The 23,430-nt window shown below is 30.9% G+C and overlaps 2 protein-coding genes across 2 annotated transcripts in view; both read left to right on the top strand.

Moving 5' to 3' along the window:
• Positions 1–22,784, top strand: part of LOC146999336 (uncharacterized) — a 62,722-nt gene extending 39,938 nt beyond the window's left edge. The window contains exon 4 of the mRNA XM_085811386.1: positions 22,377–22,784. Coding sequence (XP_085667512.1) covers positions 22,377–22,411 — 35 coding nt within the window. The 3' untranslated portion in view covers positions 22,412–22,784. The remainder of the gene's footprint in view (positions 1–22,376) is intronic.
• Positions 2,286–3,446, top strand: LOC146999337 (acyltransferase PGAP2-like). Its single transcript, XM_085811381.1, has one exon. The coding sequence runs from the start codon at positions 2,381–2,383 to the stop codon at positions 3,095–3,097; it is 717 nt and encodes a 238-aa protein (XP_085667507.1). The 5' UTR covers positions 2,286–2,380; the 3' UTR covers positions 3,098–3,446.
• Positions 22,785–23,430: the final 646 nt, after the last annotated feature.

Below are 23,430 nucleotides of genomic sequence, written 5' to 3'. Positions count from 1 at the left end.
CCAAATTAAGTATCAGAATCCTGCCTAGTTACTTCTCTGATTTATAATTTTCGAGTTGTGATTGCAAAAAGAGGAACATTTCCTTAAAGGGTGGGTCGCCTTTTTATTTGCGTACGCTCCGATCAAGTAGGAGACACCGAATTTACATACATTAATTTATTATTTACATTAATAATTTATCATTTATTTAATTATCCGTTTTAATTCTAAAAATAAAAATGAAAAGCAAAAGGGAATTTAAATTTTTTTTATTGAAACTCCAATTACGAACAATATATGTAAAAAATAAAAAGCAAAAGGGAAAAACATTAAAATAATAATTAATCTTCTTATTATATTTAATTATCCGTATATATGTAAGAAATGAAAAGCAAAAGGGAAAAAAACATATAAAATAATAATTAATTACATTATTATTTATTTATAATTATCGGTTTTAATTCCCATTTAACATTATTATTTATTTATAATTATCGGTTTTAATTCGCATTTAACATTATTATTTATTTATAATTATCGGTTTTAATTCGCATTTAACACTATTATTTATTTACCTGCGCTCCGATCAAGTAGGAGACAAACTTCTCAACTTCTAACCATGCAGCAGAAGCGAAGAAAAATGGTCACGTGACCTTCAATATGAGCACACAGAAGCTTTCCCTAAATCCCTCCCGATACTCCGGATTCTACAGTAACCTAAACGTCAGCAGAAAGTTGTCGGGGTGGGTAGCCGGGTTTGGCGGAAATCGCCACCACCGGCCGCCGTAGCGAGGCAACACCGACTCTACTCGGTCGTGTTGAGTCGGTGTTGAGCGAGGTCGCCAAGAGCCGGTTATCCGAAAACTGCCAATTTCACTTTACTTGGACATTATAAACATCGGAGAAGATATAAACTCTAAATGATGGCTTAAATAAAATTATATTTACTAAGCAAAGTTGAGCGCCTGGACTAAGTTTCCAATTGTCTCTTCGGCAATTCTTTACCCATATTTTTCTTCTTTCTTCATTTTTAGGAAATTTTACCAATATATGACCTTTCCGTGAGTGATTTGAGCAATTAATAGCTGCACATCCGCCCATTTTACACAAAAAAACACAAGAAATTGTTGTACCGCTAACTATGCAGCCGCCATTAATACTTCCACTTGGGATCCCAAATGCCTGATGATTCAGCCTGGTATGTAGGAGCTACGCAGTGTAAAGGAGGAACCTTAGCCTGGTCTAGAGGAGCCTTACCCCCACCCTCTATCTTGTTTTGAGGAATCTCCTGAGAGGGAAAATTGGAGATTCGGGGCATTGCGCTACTTTCCTCTAGGTTCTTTAGGTTTCCCTTTTTTTTAAATTGCTTTAATATATTTTCCCCTTTAATTATATCTCACCGATTTTTTTCTCATACTGTTCCTTGCTATCTGCTAAAAGTCCATATGTAAGGGATGGATTAGTCTTCACTGCTTTAAATAAATTGTTATAGAACTATAGCTTATATAAATAACAGTGTGCCTGTGTTATACTAGCATTAATTAACTAGTAATAAATTATGATAGTAAAATAATTAATCTTGTAATAAATTTTGATAGCTAAATTAATAAATATTATGTTTAATTTATGTTGTTAATACATATACTTTGTAATTTACACACACATATATAGATATAAAACATATAATTTTTTGTTTGTTTGTGTGTGTGCGGTTGTGGTCTTTTATTGTATATGGTTCTATGTTCTTTGTCTGCTGCTGTTTTTTGAAAAATGTATGAAAATTTTGGAACGAAAATAGAAGTTACTTTAGTTAAATTAATATTTACTTTTGTCTGATGTTATGGGTCTTTTGCTGTTGTGTCTCAGGATGCAAGCATACATATTAGTGTGTATTCCATGCTAAATACCTTGATACGAAGCATTTTAATACTGTCAATATTTCTTTTTTTCCCCAGTATCACATCTATTCAGCATTACCAAACACACTCACTACACACACACCTGTAAGACACTATTTATTGTAAATGAAGACAGCTTCTTCTCCTTCTAACTACACTCATGGACACAATCGTATTTTAGGATATTTTCTACTTCTCCTTTTTTTTTTTATATAGGACCTTTTTTTCCCCCTCTATTATTTTTGGACCATTTATTTTAAATTTTATTGTCCCAACTTTTCTTCCTGGCCTTTTGAACTTATACAAACTGTACGAAGTTCCTTTTTACTCTCCTCAAATACGAAATTTCCCCCCTTTCTATATACCTCTCCTTCGCATCTAAGCTTGATTTTTCGCCCATCGGTGCAGGAAGACTTAGCGGGTGCAAAACAAGAAGGTGAAGTCACTTTGTCAAATCGTAACATGTGTTTATATACATTAAGGGATTATCAAGTGATGTAAAAATGGGGTATTTGGTTCAAATCCCGTTTAAAATATACATAGGAACTGTGTCCATGTTGCCTTTCAGTGCATTTGTGATTTGTATTCTGTGGTCTATTTTAAAAAACTATGAAGAAAGTACAAGTACCCATTGCCATGTACAAAATTATTTGCCCTCGATTAGTACAGCTGTTGGTAATTTTTCTCCGCAGAAATATATATGGCGTATGTGCATAGCTTTGCACTGCACTCCTAGAATTTTAATTGCTGTAATGTATTATAATTACCTTCGAAATACATTACCAAAAGAATATTTCTGGCAGCGATTAGGATTTATTGCGTATGTTTTTCAGAATACTGAAATTCTGAGTTTAATAGGTTTGTCGTATATATCTTCTTCCGAAGATTTTCCCACTCATCAGAAACTTTTCGTTACATTTGTTATATCTGCTCTCTTGTCTATGATTTTATTATATACATTATTAAAGCATGGACTGTATCACCAGAAATCAAGACTGGAACGAAAATCTCTGCGATTAAAATTTATTCTGTTGACATTAAATTTTTCAGCTTTTGTTTTATCTGTTTATTTTTATTTTCGCCATAACTGGTACTGTGAGCCTGGTATGTATACTCTTTTTGCTTTAGCTGAGTATGTTGTTGTTTTATCAAATATTGCATTCCACTTAACGGCAACATGGGATTTTTCAAACGAGTTTATAAGTGTGACTTCCATGTAAATTAGATTTATTAATCCTATGCTTAATTGTTAATCTTCTGTCCCAGTGTTTGATTTAAAAATATGTAATTTTTAATAAATTGTCTTAAAATCGCTTTAGAAATATACAATTGGTCTTCTTTGAAATTGTGTTTAAAAATATATGCAAGTTTAAAATTCATCAGAATAAAATAAAGATCTTGGGTAGATTATTATTATTTTGTTTATATTATTAATATATGCAATAAATGTTACATACTGTAAACATGAAGTAAAAATCTTAAATAAATATGGAATTTTGTATAGCATTAATTGAAGTATAATATATCTATATTTTTGTAGGAGTCAGAATAAACTAAGTTTTTACCACATTCATGTGTATTGTATAAAATTATTTATTAAATTTTTGTCTTATATATTATGCTATGAAATCTGATCAAATTTCTTATTTAGATATCCTAAAGCTTGTTGTGTGTGTGTATACATACATGCACATATATGTGCACTGCGCAAAAAAAAAGGGGGCCAGTTCTATATCTCTTGTTCTACTGGGCCGATTGACAAAACTTCGTTTTTCATGCCTCGAAAGCATGTGAATTTGCTATATATTTATTAATAACTCTTCCCTTTCTCCCTAGCGTAGTGAAGATCTAAACTAGCAACCTAAATTGTCCTCCCACTTTAAGGCACGTATCATCCAAGTTGGTGAATGCGATTTCAGGAAGTTTGCCAAGTGCCGGTTATCTGAGTATCCCCTTTCGGGGGGATTATTATATGTCATGTCTACAAAAATCCGTACCCAGGATTTATTTTTGCAACCATTGGACTTAATATACACTTCCCATTACAATTTTAAATGATATAAATATAAGCTACTTCAGAAATTTTATTTTTAAGAAATTTCAGTTTTATAACTTTTTATGTATTTCCTTTGTTCTTAGGAAAATTTTACATATGCATTAATAAAGAAAAATATTCTCACTCCCATATTATAACTGACTCAGATATTTAATTTGAAAATTTGGGATCTGATAATATCAACTTGAGGGATCAGTTTATAAATAAATTAGAATAATTCAAGGTTGACTTCTTCCCCTTAAATGCTATTCAATAATGTTTTGTGATTTACTAGTATGTTCTTTAATTTAAAATTTTGTTACATTTAACATGCAGAAAAAATTTTTACCCAAGTAATTTACAAGTTTTCATTAAAAATAAGTTACAAATATTCTTATGAAATTGTATTACATTAGAATCATAATCTGATAATCATTAAAAAAATTCATCAAACTAGAAATATTTTTCAATTTTATTTAGGCAAATGGTAATATCACACTGTAAAATTATAAAGTTAGCTATGCACCAGTATTGAATACCAGAAATGTCTACAACTTGCTTTCTATAAAAATTTGTGAACTAGATCTCCTTTTTGTAAAAAAACTAAATTTATCAATACACTATGCACGAATGGGAATAATTTTTGCACGAAAAATGGAAACATTAGTTTGTGTAAGGCTTCTAAATATGATGCAGTACTTTCAAAATGAAATATCTTGATAAGTATTTGTCGTAGAGTCCTACTTTGCATTTTTTTCCCCCATGAGTATACAATTTTCCCAAATACAAGTATAAAGACTGGAAAAATGTATACAAAGTTAAATTACATTTTTACAAAGCTGATTTGTTTTTAATTTAAAAATTCTGAAACATGGTATTTGCATCATTTGAAACATTTTCTTGCAAATGAAGGTGCAGACGTTTTGAGTGTCTTATTATGGTGTTAAATTGTGCTGCTTGGCGACAACGTTATGGTCCATAGGATAATACATTCGGACGACTGCAGAAATAAAGACTTTAGTGTACACACTGTAAAGTTCTTTACTTCTTTTTAATCTCATCGACCATTTTTGCCTATTAAAGAAAAGACACCAAAAAAGGAAAAGTCTTCTTCAAACATGCTAGGTTAGGTGTAACCTTGATTACACGTGTTATTTATTATTCTTGAGTAAAGACTCCTTTTTTTTCCTCTATCGAGCATTTTCGGGGCAAAAAAATTGGTTAATCTTTGGATTATGGTAACTTGGATTATTAAAATTTGGGACTTGCCTATAGTGATGGATTGGCCAACGAAATCGGCCCTGGCAGGAAAAAATATGCCGGCCTTAAGGCTCCATATGAAATGTCATTATACATATATGTTATTATTGTCATCAATATAAAAATAATTTTATAAAAAAAATTAAAGTTTCAGATTTTATATTATGCCCAGAGCGGCGCTTTTTTTTATCATTTTGTGTGTTACCTTTATTTATTAGATATCATGTTCTTCACACTTAAACCACAAAATTCAATTCAACAGCAATATCACAAAATATTTAAAAGATCGGTTGATCTTTAGATTATGGTAACTTGGCGATTTTTTGGCGACAAACTCTCCTACAGCAACCCTCTATTTTTTTTTTTCCCGGCCGTCATTTTGTCTTCACGAAGTAAAGACATGTTTCTTCTCTTTTTATCTACTGAACACTTCTTCCAACAATCTACTAGCCGAATCACACTTATGCTAGAAATTTTATCTAACAAAACTGCTTAATCATGACAAATATTCACTGCAAAATTGGGAAAAAGTGCACAATACCATACTCCTTACCTGTTTTTCAAAATACAGTCAAAAGTCTTTAATCCGGACTCGTCGGGACTTCGGTGATTCCGGATTATCGATTTTTCCGGATTATAGATCATCAGTTTAAATCTAGTAAGATGGCATGCAGAAATTATAAAATTAAAAATATGAAACCGTAATTTATAAAATAATGAGCAATTATGATCTAAAGGGTATAAAAATTTACAAAAAAAAAAGCTTAATATTTATTTGTTTACTTTATTAAACATTTCTTTCAACGCGCGCATGCGTAAAGCATACATTGTGCATAGCCGAAATTAGAAAATTGCAACCAGAAAACTATTTGATTTGTATTCGTGATATTTATAATGACGAGGAATTTGATCAAAGACAAAGTACATCGAGATGAAATACTACATTTAATAAGGAATTATAAGCCGAATAAAATAAAAACATCTGCCCTGAAGATAACGATAGTGTTGACAGATCAACTTCCAGTTCATTGCACGCCACCACGTCCCCCCCCCTCCTCCGCGCAGAGCAGCGTGAAATTGATAAACAGATTTCGGAACGGTTAGATAAACAAAGGATATGCCTTTATCCATTTTTTGGAGCAATTCCACTTTTTGTTTGATGGACATCGAAACATATTTTCGTTTTCGTAGATCCTTTGGGAGCTCCAGCATCAGAAATTCTATTTGACATAATCGAAAGTTCAAGCTTACTTTTATAAAATTGCTCTTACAGTCTGCAAAAAATAATAAGCCGGATCCAATTCGAAGATTAAGGAACAACGCAATCATCAACATTAACTGAAATAGACAATTATATAATTTTAGCTTATACCGTCCGTTATACATTAAACGTGCAGCGAAAACGTATTCTGCGCTTGTGCACACGCAAATGCGAAGTCGTAAAGGTCTTACGCACACGCTTAAACGCCTATGCGCATGCGCAGAGTTTTTAGCGTTGAGGTCCGGATTATGGGTGTCCGAATTAACGACTTTTGACTGTAACACATACACATAAACCATGTACACGTCGACTTATTTTTACTTAAAAAAACATTCCAGAATTACACAAAAATGTCATTGCGCACACTCTTCACTATATCCATGTACACTGCTTTTTTTCTCATAAATTAGAAAAATTTCACGAAAATACATGACAATTTTCTGAATCTTTAAACCTGGTAAAAAGAACATATATGAAATTACCTAATAACGAAAAAGTATATACCCTTTCCAAATATGAACATTTCCACATATAAAATAAATAAAATATCCAAAAACTTTTACCTCTAAATCATTATTATATTATAAATGTCACCAACGGATTCATACCGCAAGTATTACAAATACTTAGTGTCAAATATTTAAATTATTTCCATGCATGTTTACTTCAACTAAAACATATACCAAATTCCTACAAACATAAAATTCACAAAATAACTATCATTTAATTAAAATATCACTAAACCATGTACACGTAGACTTATTTTTACTTAAAAAAAAAAATCCCAGAATTGCACAAAAATGGCATTGCACACACTCTTCACCATATCCATGTACACTGCTTTTTTCTCATAGATTAGAAAAATTTCACAAAAATGCATGACAATTTTCTGAATCTTTAAACCCGTTAAAAAGAACATATATGAAATTACCTAATAATGAAAAAGTATATACCCTTTCCAAATATGAACATTTCCACGTATAAAATAAATAAAATATCCAAAAACTTTTAGCTCTAAATTATCTATTATATTATAAACGTCACCAACGAATTCATACCGCAAACATTACAAATACTTAGTGTCAAATATTTAAATTATTTCCATGCACGTTTACTTCAACTAAAACATATACCAAATTCCTACAAACATAAAATTCACAAAATAACTATCATTTAATTAAAATATAATTAAATTCAAAAACACTACTTAAAATATAAATAAGCACATACATTAAATTAATAAAATTAGCTTACAATCCTAATTACTTTAAACTAAATCATTGCTAATAACAATTTTCCCAATAATACCAAATTACTTTACTTCCACCTTACATTTAGAACAATGCATAAAAATAATATCCTCAAATAATTAAAAATACTAACTTACCTAATCTTCTTCAGAATCTTGCTTACATGGTGGATACACTTTTATTATGGTTTCAATAAAATTATTGAACGATTTTTTATGCGAATTTTTCCTCCACTAAATAAAAAGCAAAGTTCTCTTTATCACATCTAGAATTCACTTTAGACAGCGCGATACAATCCCAAAATTATTCAACCCTACTTCACACAACACACAATGAAGCTTAATACAAAATAATATACAGCCACAGATATTTTTCCAAATTCCCCCCTTTTCCGATTAAAGAACCGTAATTCGTCCATTAATATCACATGACATATCCCATGATCTCTCATTTTCCTCACACAAAATAATGCGTAATCGGAACTGAGTACTACTCACATTATTACCAAAGTCCCAGGTACTAACCTTTATTGCCTCCAAAATGTCACCAAACTACCAGTTACCATATTCTAAAGATCATATCTTTAGAATTTCCGAAACAGTCTCGCGCGCTGGCAGTTTTTTTTTTTCTGTACAGTGTTGCCACTGCTCGCTTTGAAATCGTTGAGTTTCTTGATCAAAAACTCAGTAATGCTTTACAGAATATGAAATAGATAATAAAATAAATACCAAATTTGGGCTTCCTGATGCCCATATTTGACTGAAGACGTATGTTATACAAAATTTGATGGCTTTAAATACCGTTGTTTTATCACAATACATTATGATTAATGTTTATACAGATTCTTCATTATTTAACTTCTTAAATATAATACAGGGCTCTAATATTTGGTGGGAACAATTTAAAAAGTGATTCGCCATTTATAGTGAATCAATGCAAATTGCCAAAACGAAATTTAATAGCCCTTCTGGGCAAATTGCCTCTTTGGGCTAAACAGGAACCTTTAATTAATTTTCTGCAATTCAGGATCTTCCCTCAGACCAGTACCTTCTAGAACATTCGCGCCTATTACATAACCTCCTCATATAAATGCTGCATCATATGTTTTTCTACATTTTTCTAGAAGCTACTCTGTTACATAACCTTTCATATAAATGCTGCGTCATAAGTTCTCCTACACAGATGCCTTCTTGCCTTCATTCTGCTAACGCCTCCACTATGCTCCTCTTTGTTTGTTAGAACGTTATAACATATTAAAGTCAGTCGTATCTAATAATTCAATTACTGAATAAGTTATTTGAGTAACTTCATCTGGAAAAAATCATCTGCTCTAAAATAAAATAAAGATATGCTGTTAAAAGTGAAAAGTCCTGAGTCGTCATTTTTCTCCCTAGTGCAATCATCCCAATTTTCTCCGTGGTGCAATCATCCCAGCTTCGTCAACCATCTGCCAAAACGTGAAATGGAATAGCCTCACCATTCACCCACGATGTGTTGGAATAACTGAAAACATTACAGTTATTAATTAGCCGGTAGGATTTATTCTCTACGTGGGAAAAAAGCTCCTGGATTTATTTCTAACACGCTTCTGAATTCAACAGTGGGTCAAGGACTGTGTGTAATCATTTTATGCTTTTGCTTCTTTTCGGGCGATGCTTAAGTGTTTTACCTCGCCTCCAAAGGTATGCGTTTTATCAAGTGCTTCTAAAGTGATTGATTTTAGTGTTCAAATTGATGTGTATGCGAACTCTTAAATTCAAGATTTTGTAATTGGAATGCTAACACGCTCAAACACGGCAAAAAATGTCAACTGATAAGCAAGAATCCGTAGCTATTGTGGATACAGTGAAATTTCAATTCCCTATTTTTGACGGCACAAATACAAATTTTCCAATAGACAAATATCTTCTATTGTTTGAAGAGAAATGTGCCGCAAAGAACATTCCAGAAAAGGAAAAGAAATTTGTTTTCTCAGAGTGTATTAGAGGAGAGGCTTTAGCCCTCTATTTACATGATTGTTTAGATATAAAGACTGGAACAACATAAAGGATATTTTCGAGACATACTTCACAACATCGGAATCTGTTACTTTTAGTGATTTTGTGTCTTTAAAATACGAGAAATTTAATAATATTGATGTTTATTTTCATAATAAGTTGAAATTAGGAGCCTGCTTGAAAAAATAATACCAAATTACTTTACTTCCACCTTACATTTAGAACAATGTAGTAAATATATATCAGATTTGTAGTAAATATATATCAGATTCCACAATGGTGAAAGCACTTACGGAAGGACTTCCTGAGTCTAAGAATTCCTAAGAATGCTGTTAACAGGGCAAAAAATAGACACACCGAAAGACTGGATTACTCTTGCTAAGAAACTGTTTCCAGTTCAGATGCCGTTGGATGGTCTAGGAAATAGTAATTACCAATTTGTTTCTCCAAGGCAAACTGTTCCGAGGTGCCTTTATCCCAGACCAGTGCAAGCCACTCCTTATCAAAGTTTTCGTAGTGTGAGACCTTTTAATTACAACTTCTACAGTATGCGTATCGGCCAATTCGATATCCACAATTACCTGCTATTAATTATAACGCGGTCCTAAAAGAGAAGTTAAAAAATGATATTACTTTAAAGTGAATGTCCAAATTGGACAGGAAAAAAATTCCCAGTATTACTGATACGGGACCGCAAATTAACGTTTTACCGTTAAAAATTTTTAACAAAATTGGTGATAAATTTAGAGAAATTTCAGTGAAATACCATGATAAAATATTTTCAATATCTAGTCAAGTACATATAGAGAAAATAATCAAAGTAAAGTGTAAAGTAGGTAAAATAGAAAATAATGTGATATTTTATGTAGTAGATTCAAATTTGAATTATTTATTGCTTTCATCACCACGTGTTTCATTATTTAAATTACAATTGAATTTTCACAATTATGAAGTGTATCAGCTTGGAAAACAGGTAAGTAAAATTGTTAAAGTAGACAAGATTTTCCAAAATAATTATGTATGTAAAAATGATATGAATGCTGAACAATCTAGTAAATATTTTGATAATAGCAAAAATTTTGTATGTAAAAGTGATCTTAGTACTAAAAATTGTGGTAATTATTTTGAAAATAGTAAAAATTCTGATAGTAAATTACAGAAATTGTTGAATGATTATAATCATATATTTGTAAAAAGTAAATATGATGTTGGTTGTATAAGGGTTGAACCTCCCAGAGTTATATTAACTTCTGAATTACCAATAGCCTATAGACCATCTCCTAAAGATAATAGCGAAATTAAAAAACAAATAGATGAATTGTTAAAAGCTGGAATTATTAAACCTTCTTATAGTCCTTATGCTGCTCCTGTAACTTTAGCTTATGAGCAGTCCAGAAGCAGATTGTGTATTGATTTCAGGAAGCTTAACCAAATTACTAAAACTGATTCTGAACCTATTCCTAGAATTGATGCTGTATTAGATCAATTAACAAATGCAAAAATCTTTTCTACATTGGATTTGGCATCAGGTTATTGGCATACAAAATTAAATGAAAAGGATACTGAAAAATTGGCATTCACTACAAATTTTGGACTGTATGAGTTTACTAGATTACCTTTTGGTTGGAAAAATTCCCCAGCTGTTTTCCAACGAGCTCTTAGATAAATTTTAAACAAATATCAGATTCAATTTGCTTGAAATTATTTTGATGATATTATAGTATTCTCTCTAAATTTTGGTGAATATTTAAATCATCTTAAAATAATATTTGATATATGTGAGAAAGAGAATATAAAATTAAAACAATCTAAATGTAATTTTGCTAAAGAAAAAATAAATTTTCTAGGATATGAAATTCAAGCAGGTAAATACCAGCCCAGTAATGCAAATACAGTCAAAAGTCGTTAATCCGGACTCGTCGGGACTTCGGCGATTCCGGATTATCGATTTTTCCGGATTATAGATCATCAGTTTAAATCTGGTAAGATGGCATGCAAAAATTACAAAATTAAAAATATGAAACCGTAATTTATGAAATAAAGAACAATTATGATCTAAAGGGTATCATAATTTACAAAAAGAAAATGCTTAATATTTATTTGTATACTTTATTAAACATTTTCTTCAATGTAAGTTGCTTCGTTTCATGTGATAATACTTTCTCTTTAATTCTATTAAACAGACATAATTTCTTGTTTAGTTACAAAGTTCCGCTGTTCAAGTCCTATAATTGCTGTGTTGAGAATACCGACTAATTTGTCAATCGAAATGTTTTCGTTTTCAATAACCTCTGGGTCACTTTCTTCACTATCGGAAGCGAATTATAATGACGAGGAACTTGATTTAAATCATATCAAAGACGGAGTACATCGAGATGAAATACTAAACTTAGTACGGAATTATAATCCAAATAAAATAAAAACATCTGCTTTGAAGATAAGGATAATGTTGAGAGATCAACTTCCAATCCGCGGCGTGAAATTGATAAACAGATTTCGGATTTCAAAACATACTTTCGCTTTGTAGATACAAATTACATATTAGTAAATATATATTGGAAATTCTATTTGACATTATCTTTCTAATCTATCATAATCTAATAATGACGTTTCTGCCCCCCCCCCCTCTGCCGCAGAGCAGCGTGAAATTGATAAACAGATTTCGGATTTCAAAACATACTTTCGCTTTGTAGTAAATATATATCGGAAATTCTATTTGACATCGAAAGTTCAAGCTTACTTTTATAAAATTGCTCTAACAGTCTGCAAAAAATAATATGCCGGATCCAATTCGAAGATTAAGAAACAACGCAATCTGCAACATTAACTGAATTAGATAACTTTAGCTTAGCGTATAACTCCGTTACAATTTAAACGCGCATGCGCACAAACATATTCGCAGCCGTAAGGGTCTTACGCGATCTCGTAAACGCCTGTGCGCATGCGTGAACGCGACGCATGCGCAGAAAGTTTGTAACTTTGAGGTCCGGATTATAGATCATTCCGGATTATGGGTGTCCGAATTAACGACTTTTGACTGTATAGAGGTTATTAAGAAATTGCAACCCCCTAAAAATATCAAAGAATTACAAAGATTTTTAGGAAGTATTAATGTTTATCATAAATTTATTCAAAATTATGCTAAAATTAGAGCCCCATTAACAAATTTACTTAAGAAAGATACTCCTTATAATTGGACTGATGAATGTCAAAAAGCTTTTCAAAAATTAAAAGATGCATTGATTTCTAGACCTATTTTAACTTTGTTTATTCCTAAACATCCCTGTCATGTATTTGTTGATGCGTCCAAAGAAGCTGTTGGTGCTGTTTTAAAACAAGAACATTCTGATAGTAGTTTACATCCAATTGCTATTCATTCTAGAAAATTAAGATCTTATGAACAAAATTATGCCATTACTGAGCTGGAATGTTGATCTATTTTTGACGCAATTGATAAATTTTATTATTATTTACATGGTAACCATTTTACTGTACATACTGATCATGCTGCTTTAGTTTGGCTTAAAAATATAAAACACCCTACAGGTCGTCTATTTAGGTGGTGTTTAAAATTATCTATGTATGATTTTGATATAAAATATAAAAAAGGATCTACTAATGTTGAAGCTGACATGCTCTCTAGAAATCCTATGTGTCAACATTTAAGATTGCAAGTTAATTTATCATCATTAGAAGAAATAAAAGAGTATCAAAATTTAGATAATGTTTGTAATACTAAGTATAGGAAAATGAATGATGTCTTAACTATTAAAAGACAGGGATTGTACAAAATTGTGATATGAAAAGGCCCATATACAATTTGAAAAGGCCCATATACAATTTGGTCATATTGGTGTATCATCTATGCTAAATTTGTTATCTTCACAATATTATTGGCCAGGAATTGTTCAAGATGTTAGAAATTATTGTACACTTTGTGAAGTATGTCAGTTTAATAAGAAAAGTAAACAAAAGAAATTTGGTTTAATGCATAATTTACCATCAGTTAGTGAACCTTTTGAAATATTATCTATTGATACTGTAGGTGGTTTAAATTATTATAATTCTACTAAAAAGTATATTCACATAATTATTGATCATGCAACTAGATATATCTGGACTTTTGCTTCTAAAAGTGTAACTACAGATACTTATATAAATTGCTTAAAACAAAATTTCCAAATTCAGGTCCCTAAAAAGATTTTAAGTGATAGGAACGCTGCTTTTACATCTTCAAAATTTAAGCACTTTTTAAGGAATCATAATGTAAAACATTTGCTAACTACTGTAAATAGACCCCAAACTAATGGTAAAATTGAACGTGTTAATCAAATTATTATAACTAGATTAAAATGTAAACTAAATTCTTATCAAGGTAATATAGCATGGACAAAATTATTACTCCAAGTAACTGAAGAGTATAATAATATCCCTCATTCTGTAACAAAATTCCCTCCATCATATTTAATGTATGGAAAATTACCTTATGATTCCTTAATTCAAAATCAAGAATTGTATCCGTGAATAGAAGAAGCCAGAAAAATAGCTCAAAAGAGATCTGATGTTTATCATAATGTAAATAAAGAAAGATATGATATTCATTTTAAACCTAGTAATTTTAAAATTGGTGATTTAGTAATGTATGAAGAATTTCAATACCCTAATACACGTAAATTATCTCCTCCATTCTCAGGACCTTATACAATTTTAAAACAATATTCTGAAGTTACTTATAAAATTGATAAACCTAATCCTTTAACTAAAAAGAAATCAGAAATTGTTCATTCAACTAGATTAAGACCTTTTAATCCAGCAAGTGAGTTTAAGTTAACTGTCAGAAATAGTAGAATTCCTATCTCTGTTCAAAATTAAAATGAATTTTTTCAAAATTCTCTATTAAAATCTTCCTGATTATGACTTTTAATACCTGATTTAGACTTAAACCCTAATTATGACAAGTTATTTTCCCGACTATGACAAATTATTCTCCCGATCTTGACCTTTTATATTTTTCACATAATTTGAATTATTTTGTAGCAAAAATTTTCTTCTTATTGTAGGATAATATTTGTTTCTAATTTACAAAATTATAAAAAAGACTTTAACTTGATTATACAAGTTATCTGTCTTATAATTTTGATTTTATATCATCTTTTATTTTTCTAAAACCACTTTGAGGTAATGTACAATGCCAAAAACCAGTTACCTTGTATTAGGCAACGGAGGTTTTTCGATATTTGTACCTAGCACCACCCAACCATCAGCAAGTAATCACGCTGATCTGCTGGCGAGGACATGTCATAGTTTTAAAGTCAAAGTGTTCATGTTCTAGTGTATAATTGTATTATTTATATTGAATTGTTTTTTGAATAATTATAATATTTTGTATTGAAGTGTAAAATATGTCAATCTTTAATTGCCTACGATGAGAGAAAAAATGCACATAATGTATTATTCATAAATTGTATAATCTATTCCTTTTCTAAGTTTTATCTGAAGGAAGAAAAATTTTAAATATTTTCTAATCAAAGCTTACTATTATAAAAACATATTCAGCGAAAAAAAATGCATCATATTTGTGAACTATCAACATGCATCATATTTGTGGACTATCTGGCATTTAGAGATTTTACCAGATATATTCATTCTATTCAAACTCTTTTTATGAAAAGGACTTTCAAAAAACAAAATGGACATTTTTAACAAAATTGAGAACTTTTGTAATTATAACTTATTTATTTATCAGTATTCCATATTGATTATGTTATAGTTTTAAAATTAGTCATATATTGTATATTTATTTATAACTCATAGTTTTAATGTTCAAAATTTCATATGCTATAAAGTCAAAATTTTATATGAGAAAGTCATGAACTATGATAGGCCATAGTTAAAGCTTCTACGCTATGTCCTGGATGTTTTCATGTCTTTTCTCATACTTTTTTTTGCTTTACTCCTGTACTAATGCTTTTCTCACCCCGGCCTCTCCTTTTGACGGGGGGGGATAGGGGGGAGAAGATGTAAAATATAAAAAAAATACGATGGCTTCATAAGTTTTTCTACATTTTTCTAGAAGCTACTCTGTTACATAACCTTTCATATAAATGCTGCGTCGTAAGTTCTCCTACACAGATGCCTTCTCGCCTTCGTTCTGCTTACGCCTCCGCTATGCTCCTCTTTGTTTGTTAGAACGTTATAACATATTAAAGTCAGTCGTATCTAATAATTCAATTACTGAATAAGTTATTTGAGTAACTTCATCTGGAAAAAATCATCTGCTCTAAAATAAAATAAAGATAAGCTGTTAAAAGTGAAAAGTCCTGAGCCGTCATTTTTCTCCGTGGTGCAATCATCCCAGCTTCGTCAACCATCTGCCAAAATGTGAAATGGAATAGCCTCACCATTCACTCACGATGTGTTGGAATAACTGAAAACATTATATATATATATATATATATATATATATCAAGTAACAAACAGGTTCTAAATACTATAAATACACTTAAAATAGAACATATCCAATGCTACAACTTTGAAAACCTCTATGCTACGTTACCACTTGAAGAAATTCATAAAATTTTCCTTGCTCTTCCTGGCCCACCAGCGGCCGAGCGGTAAAGACGCTGAACACTGGTAGTTCGGTCCGAGGTTCGAATCCCGCGAACGGGCTGGCTGCATGGGCGTTTTCATGGTTTTCCCCATGTGTAACGTGTATACGAGCCAGTTTACCTTAGAAAGTCCTCCACAAAGGCATCCCTCGCTTTAGGCAGATAGCTCTCGTGTGCTTTGCCATAATTGAATAACCCATTAACCATTGCTCTTCCTGAATTATTTCCACAAATTTCTACAATAATAAATACTGAAAAATGGCAACTTTTTCTTTTATACGTACTTTTCAATAATTTTATTCAATTTAACAACATCTTTAAACAAATACAGGGAATTCCAATGGGAGGTAATTTTTCAATTTCTGTCTGTGAATTATTCCTTTTTACAAAAGAATTAACTTTTAAACGTTCACTCAGTAAGGAAGATCATAAATTTTACCAACACATCTTTCGATATATTGATGATGTCATAGCCTTCAACAAGATAGAAAATGCTAATATCTACCCTTCATGCCTAAAACTTAATACTACAAATACTGTGCAACATAATATAGTCTACCTTGATTTGCATATTATAGACTGCAATTTTTTAAAAGTCTGTGACAAAAGAAGAGAATTCTATTTTTCAACACTTAAATTAACCAACTGGAATTCCAATATTTCTAAAAGAGTCATCCTCAACACAATTTACTCACAGCTGCTTAGAATTAAAAGAATCTGCAATACAGCAAAACACCTTCAAGAAGAAGAACTATACTTCGCGACAATTTTGAAAAATAACCTCATTCCTCAAAAAGTAATTAAAAATTTAAAAAAAGCTGGCATTAGCCTTACTAATTTTTAGATTTTTGAATTAAATAATGAAATTTTATATTTAAAGCCCAATGGGGCAGTATAAAGTGGATGGCTGATTCTGAAGATCTAATGTATAAATGTACAGATAATTCTTGTCACTATGTCTTTTTTCCTCTTAAAATTTGGCACAATACTTTTAATACTATTTTTAAATAGTTTTAAAATTACTTTGATGGCCAATTCTATTCTGTTATTAACAAACGGGCGATTTCCGATTCTGGCAGCTTGAAAGCCCTCTAGCTTGAAGAATTACGACTTTAATTACAAATTACTATTTTTTCATTATTTCTCTTACTTTAGAGGCCTATTTAGGTATTTTTTTTTTGGCTGAATTAGCCATTTTCACTTTTACCCAGTCCTTTTTCTTTAAACTACTATGACAAGACGCCATTTTGAACTTTTTCCACATTCTTCAACGACTTTCACCCCTTTTTTGCTATGAGTCAGGTTGTTGCCAACGGACTGTCACTTGACATTAGCTATTGCCCAGTGACATTGTTTTTCCCCCTTTCTACGTCATCCGACAAGTTGGAGGGCTATGTAAGCGCTAGGGGGTTTGCAACCCCTTTTCGAGTTTCCTCATCACCAAAGAAGACAGCATTGTTCCAGGTCTGATTTTTATAATAATTTTTTCTCTAAAAGTTTTTCTAGGTCTTGGCAAGACCCATACTGCTTGTCGTCTTGCTTATTATTTTTTCCATTTTTATTTAAATAGAATTTACGGTTCCTTTGCAAAGTTTTAATTCTTTAAGCTCGCAGGTCCAGCCCATAAGTTCTTGTTTATTTTGACTAATAGCATACCGCTATTTATTTATTTATTTTTTCTTTACATCGGAATTGCTTTTCCATTTTTTACACCTTAATGTGTCAATATATGCGGATGCGTCGGGAAATTGGAACAGAGAATTGAGACTAAAGTTTTTAAGACATAGTTTATTTAATTCATTAAAAATTTGTCGCACAAAGTTTCAATTGTCTGTTTCGGCGAAACGCGTTAGCTTGGTTCGAAATTCAGTTTAAAAAAATTTCCCTTGAAAAGCCAAAATGGACTTGGGCTAATTAACCATTTTCCGCTTCTTATTTTAATATATATTTTTTATATTTTACCTTGATCAATTGATTAGTATTTTACTGTGTTTCATAATTTACTTTTTTGTTTAGCATATAGCCTATTGTCTTTATTTTACCTCTTTCAATTGATTGGTTTTTTTACTGTGTTAAAAACTTCCTAATTTGTTTAGCATATAGCTTTTTTATTAATTTAACTTGTAAATATTCAAATATTTTTTCTTCTCTTTCACATTTTTCATAGTAACTATATATATTTATGTTGGAGTTTTCTTGGAGCCACAGTTTTTGGTAACTTTTTGGCTTGGTTACTAAAATTTATCTTCTAATTTCCTTAATTTTGCAGCACAAGGCGCAAAATTTTGACCTAAATGGGTCTTTTGAAGTAAAATAAAGCATCAAAAGTTAAAAGTAAATTGAAGTCAAAGCAAGGCAATTCACGATATTAATAATTGCATCCTTGTATAAGATGTTCAACACAGTGGCTAAACAATTCAAAATAAAAATGATCATAGTAGTACAAACTCGAGAACTAAAAATGCAAAAGGGAAATGATATACAAGATAATAATATAAAATTTAATCTCCTTTTATTAAAACTCCAATTCAGAACTCATCGGGGAAAAATGAATTAGAGCTTCATAAAGGTTGATTAATATGCTTCGAAAATGTGTTTCGTTCTCCTTTTTCATTTCAGATCAAAAGCCTAAAAAAGAAGCAAATTTCCTTCACTTTAAAACTCTTATGAAACCGAAAAAAGTGAACCTCAGATGTTCCAAGTTTTTCCCTGCACGCCTTCGAAACACTTTGGGAAAAAAAAAAAAAAAAAAAAAACTTTACATTATGTAATATGGCCATTCGAAAAAAAAATTGGTCTGAAAGCATTATATACAAATCCAAAATTCAAAATGAAGGGCTTAGCACATGCCCTGAGTGTGCTAACCATTACACCACGAAGGCATGCAGAAACGAGGGAGACTACCTTATATACTACCCCTTTTAAAAAGCAACTGGGGATTAGGAGACTTAATCGCCAAATCCTGGTGGTTAACACTAGAATTACGGTAGGGGTCCCCTGAACACTTTTGACCGTTGATTACTTTTGCTTTATTGGAAGAAATCATTTGGAATTGTTTGACTTTTCCTAAATAGATGACAAATATTTGTAAAAAAAATTTCAGCATTCTAGGTTTGTTAGTTTTTGAAATATTGGCATGTATTCCTAGAACGGCGGACGGGGTCATTTTGACCCCTTTTACTTTTATCCCTCTTTCTGCTCGATGCATTGTCAAATAACCCATGAAAAACATTTATTGATAAAGATTTTTCGATTGCATTCATACTATCTCCCAGAGGGATAAAAACCTGGGTGCTCTCACTACTTTGTTATGTCTACATAAGTTGTTGTTCCTTTGTTTGCAATTATCTATTCGTTTGCAGAAAAAACTGCAAGGAAAGTACATGCAGGGTTTTTCATGCTTACATTTCTTATCAGAAATAGTTTATTTTACAGATGTATTTTCTCGTTTGTTAGTTCAGCTTACTTACTGTAGGTGATAACAGTCAGAACAGATGTTTTCTTGGTAAAAAACAAATCAGTATTTCAGTACATATGAATTCTGCAGTCAAGTTCATTATCACCTTTCCTTTACGCTGTGAGAATCATATGCTAAAATATATTCTCTACCGCTTTCTGAGTCTGATATTTTTCTCAAGTTTTACAAAATACGTCTAATAAGCGGAAAAGAGGTCTTACGGATAAAGAAAAAAAATTTTTGCAGGAGCTATCTGAAAATGAGTCTGACAGAGGTGAAATTAATAATTTTTCTGTAGAAACTGAAGATGAATTCCAGACACAAACTATTGGTGAATCCGAGAACAACGAAGTAAACAAAGAACTCGGCAGAAATAAACGGGCAAAAACGAATCAGAGTATTTGCAAAACTGTTTTTACAGCTCCTGATAACACTATATGGAATGAAATAAATTCCAAAAATTCAGTCTTCGGCCGTGTTCCTGCTTATAATGTTCTAAAAGAAACAGCTAGACCAACATCTTTTGCAAAGAGTAGTGTTTCTGAGGACAAAGTGTCTAGTGCTTTCAAGCTTTTTATTGATGATGATATCTTGCTGCATATAAAGAAGTGTCAACTTGGAAATAAAGACTGGAAGTTATCTCTGGCTGTGTTAGATGCTTTTGTCGCTAGATTGTCTGTTCAAAGAGTAATAGGAGCAAAGGGCTTAGATTTATATTACTTGTGGTCCGAAGCATGGGGAATACCATTTTGGAAAGAAACTATATCAAGAGATAGATTCAAAGAAATAAAACGATTTTTAAGGTTAGATGAAAAGACAAGATCTACTCAATTACAGACTGATAAATTTGCTTTTGCATCAAAGGTGTAGAATAAATTTATTGAAAACTGCAAAATGTGCTACCGGCCAGGACAAAATATTACAGTTGATGAACAATTATTTCCATCTAACACTAGGTGTAGATTTACACAATATATGCCTAATAAACCTGACAAATTTGGAATAAAATCTTGGTTATCTGTCGACGTTGATACTAAATACCTCTTGAATGAATTTCCTTATCTAGGAAAAGATGAAACAGCAAATCCTCAATTACGTTTGTCTGAACATGTTGTCATAAAATTAATGGAGCCACATCTAAACAAAGGGAGGAATATTACCACGGATAACTATTTTACTAGCATTAAATTAGCAGAAATGCTAAAATAAAAAAATACAGCTATGATCATATGAGATCGGCACAATGAAAAAGAACAAAAGAGAAATTCCTATATCTCTGAAAAATATGCTTAGTAATCTTTATTCATCAACAACAGTGGTACATGATAATATCACACTTATCATCTATTAAGGCAAAAGAAACAAAAGCGTTTTTCTACTAAGCTCATTACATTCTACTGTAAAAACTGTATACAGTCTCAAGGAGTTGCGCGATTCAATAGCATTTAACAACGCAACAAAGTATGGTGTGGATATTCGTGATCACATGTGCCTAAAGTATTCAATTAAATCGGCTTTTAGACGATGGCCTGCACATTTTTTGTATCTGCATGATCCAATACAGTACAAAGTCTTTAATCTGGACTCGTCGGAACTTCGGCAATTCCGGATTAGAAATCTGGTAAAATGGCATGCAGAAATTATAAAATTAAAAATATGAAACCGTAATTTTTGAAATAAAGAGCAATTATGATCTAAAGGGTATCAAAATTTACCAAAAAAAAAAAAAAGCTTAATATTTATTTATTTACTTTATTAAACATTTCTTTCAACTCAAGTTGTTCAACTTGCTTCATTTTTTGTGCTAATACTTTCTCTTTAATTCTATAAACAGACATAATTTCTTGTTCAGTTCCACTGTTCAAGTCCTGTAATTGCTGTGTCGAGAATACCGACTAACTTCTCAATCAAAATTTTTTCGATTTCAATAACCTCTCTTTCACTTTCTTCAGTATCGGAAGCGGTACATCGAAACATGTTTTCGCTTTGTAGATCCTTTGGCAGCTCCAGAATAGGAAACTCTTTTTGACATAATCGAAAGTTCAAGTTTACATTTTATAAAATTGCCCTAAGAGTCTGCAAATAATAATAAGCCGGATCCAATTAGAAGATTAAGGAACAATGCAATCTGCAACATTAACTGAAATAGATAATTAGATAATTTTCGCCTAGCTTATACTGTTTGTTATACATTAAACGTGCATGCTAAACGTATTATGCACATGCGTAAACGTATTATGCGTTTACGCATGCACAGAAAGTTTGTACCTTTGACGTCCGGATTAAAGACTTAATTTGTATTTTGAAACGTCAGAGAACATTTCTCATTTCCGGATTTAGAGAGTGAATAATCCTCCGAGTAAGTACATAAAAATATTATTATATAAATTGAGTTTAATTTAGTTAACATTAGTTTTAATTTGTGAAAACATTTATTTGAAATCAAATTAATGAGTTATTTGAGTAATTGTAGTATGATCCAATTGATAGCCATGTACTCAATACATTTACAGTATTTTAAAAAGTCAATAAATTTTCATGTGATATTAAATATAAATTATGAAATACATATAAAGTACATATTTGTGCTAATGAATGGCATTTAAAATTGTTTTACTGTTGTTATTTCAGTACTTTCATCGAAGGGTCAAAACAAGGCCAACTAGATATCTACAGGCCTGCTCCACCGATTTGTGACGTCACAATCGAAGGCGATCGTTCCCACGGTAGACGCAGCCGACTGTTTCATTTATGTAGTGCGCAGCGTTTTATTTCCAACACAAAAGTCAAGTCAAATTAATTTTTACAACTAATATTTCGAATTTTAGGAATAATAACGTACTATGTTATATCGTAATGATATTTAAATACTAAATACCGATTTATTAAACAGAAAATAAAAATAAGATTTGAGTGATATTGTAAATTTAGCAGAGCTGATTTAAATTAAACTGAAACATATCTGAACTTTTATACGGAAATAAAATGGACACAAAAATTATTTATAAAAATTATACGGTATGATAATATCAATGAAAATATAACATATGTAATGAACTAAACATGAGATGTTTTCATTTTGTAATAAAAAGAAAAAATATGTTAAAGCTCTCAGATGATTTTATATTGCTTAAATTATGAAGACTGATTTATACTGCTTGAATACTAAACAAACACATATAGTATTTCATAATAAAATTAATATCAATTCATTAATTCTAATATAATATTGCTTTATAATTGTTTTTGGTGCAATGATATTGAAGCAAAATGAACTCTTTCTTTTCTTTATTCCCATAAAGATTTTTCAAGATTCAATCAGAGATCCTAAGATGCTTTTTAATAATAAATACACATGTGGACATTAAGTGAAATACATAAATCTTATTAATACATTAATATATTAAAAGTATATCTGAAGTTTAGTCTACATATTGAAAAAAGATTCATTCTAAAGATGTTTTATAGCAAAAACATTACACAGAATATTCAAAAATATATTTTAAGTTCTCTTAAAAAAAGCAAGATCATAACTATGCAATCAATCCCAATGAGCATCATATCATGCTCCAAAAAATTCTTATGAAAGAAAATCTTATTAAAAATACACTCTTAATACATCTCATTAAAAATACACAATATTAAGCAATGAAAAATCCTGCGAGTCATTACGATAGTATAAGAT

This window comes from Stegodyphus dumicola, chromosome 1 (genome assembly GCF_044657685.1).
Source record: "Stegodyphus dumicola isolate Sdum_Otavi_A_Nest chromosome 1, ASM4465768v1".
Taxonomy (NCBI): Eukaryota; Metazoa; Arthropoda; class Arachnida; order Araneae; family Eresidae; genus Stegodyphus; species Stegodyphus dumicola.
Note: the sequence above shows the minus strand (reverse complement) of the source record. Positions and strands in the feature narration are given on the sequence as shown.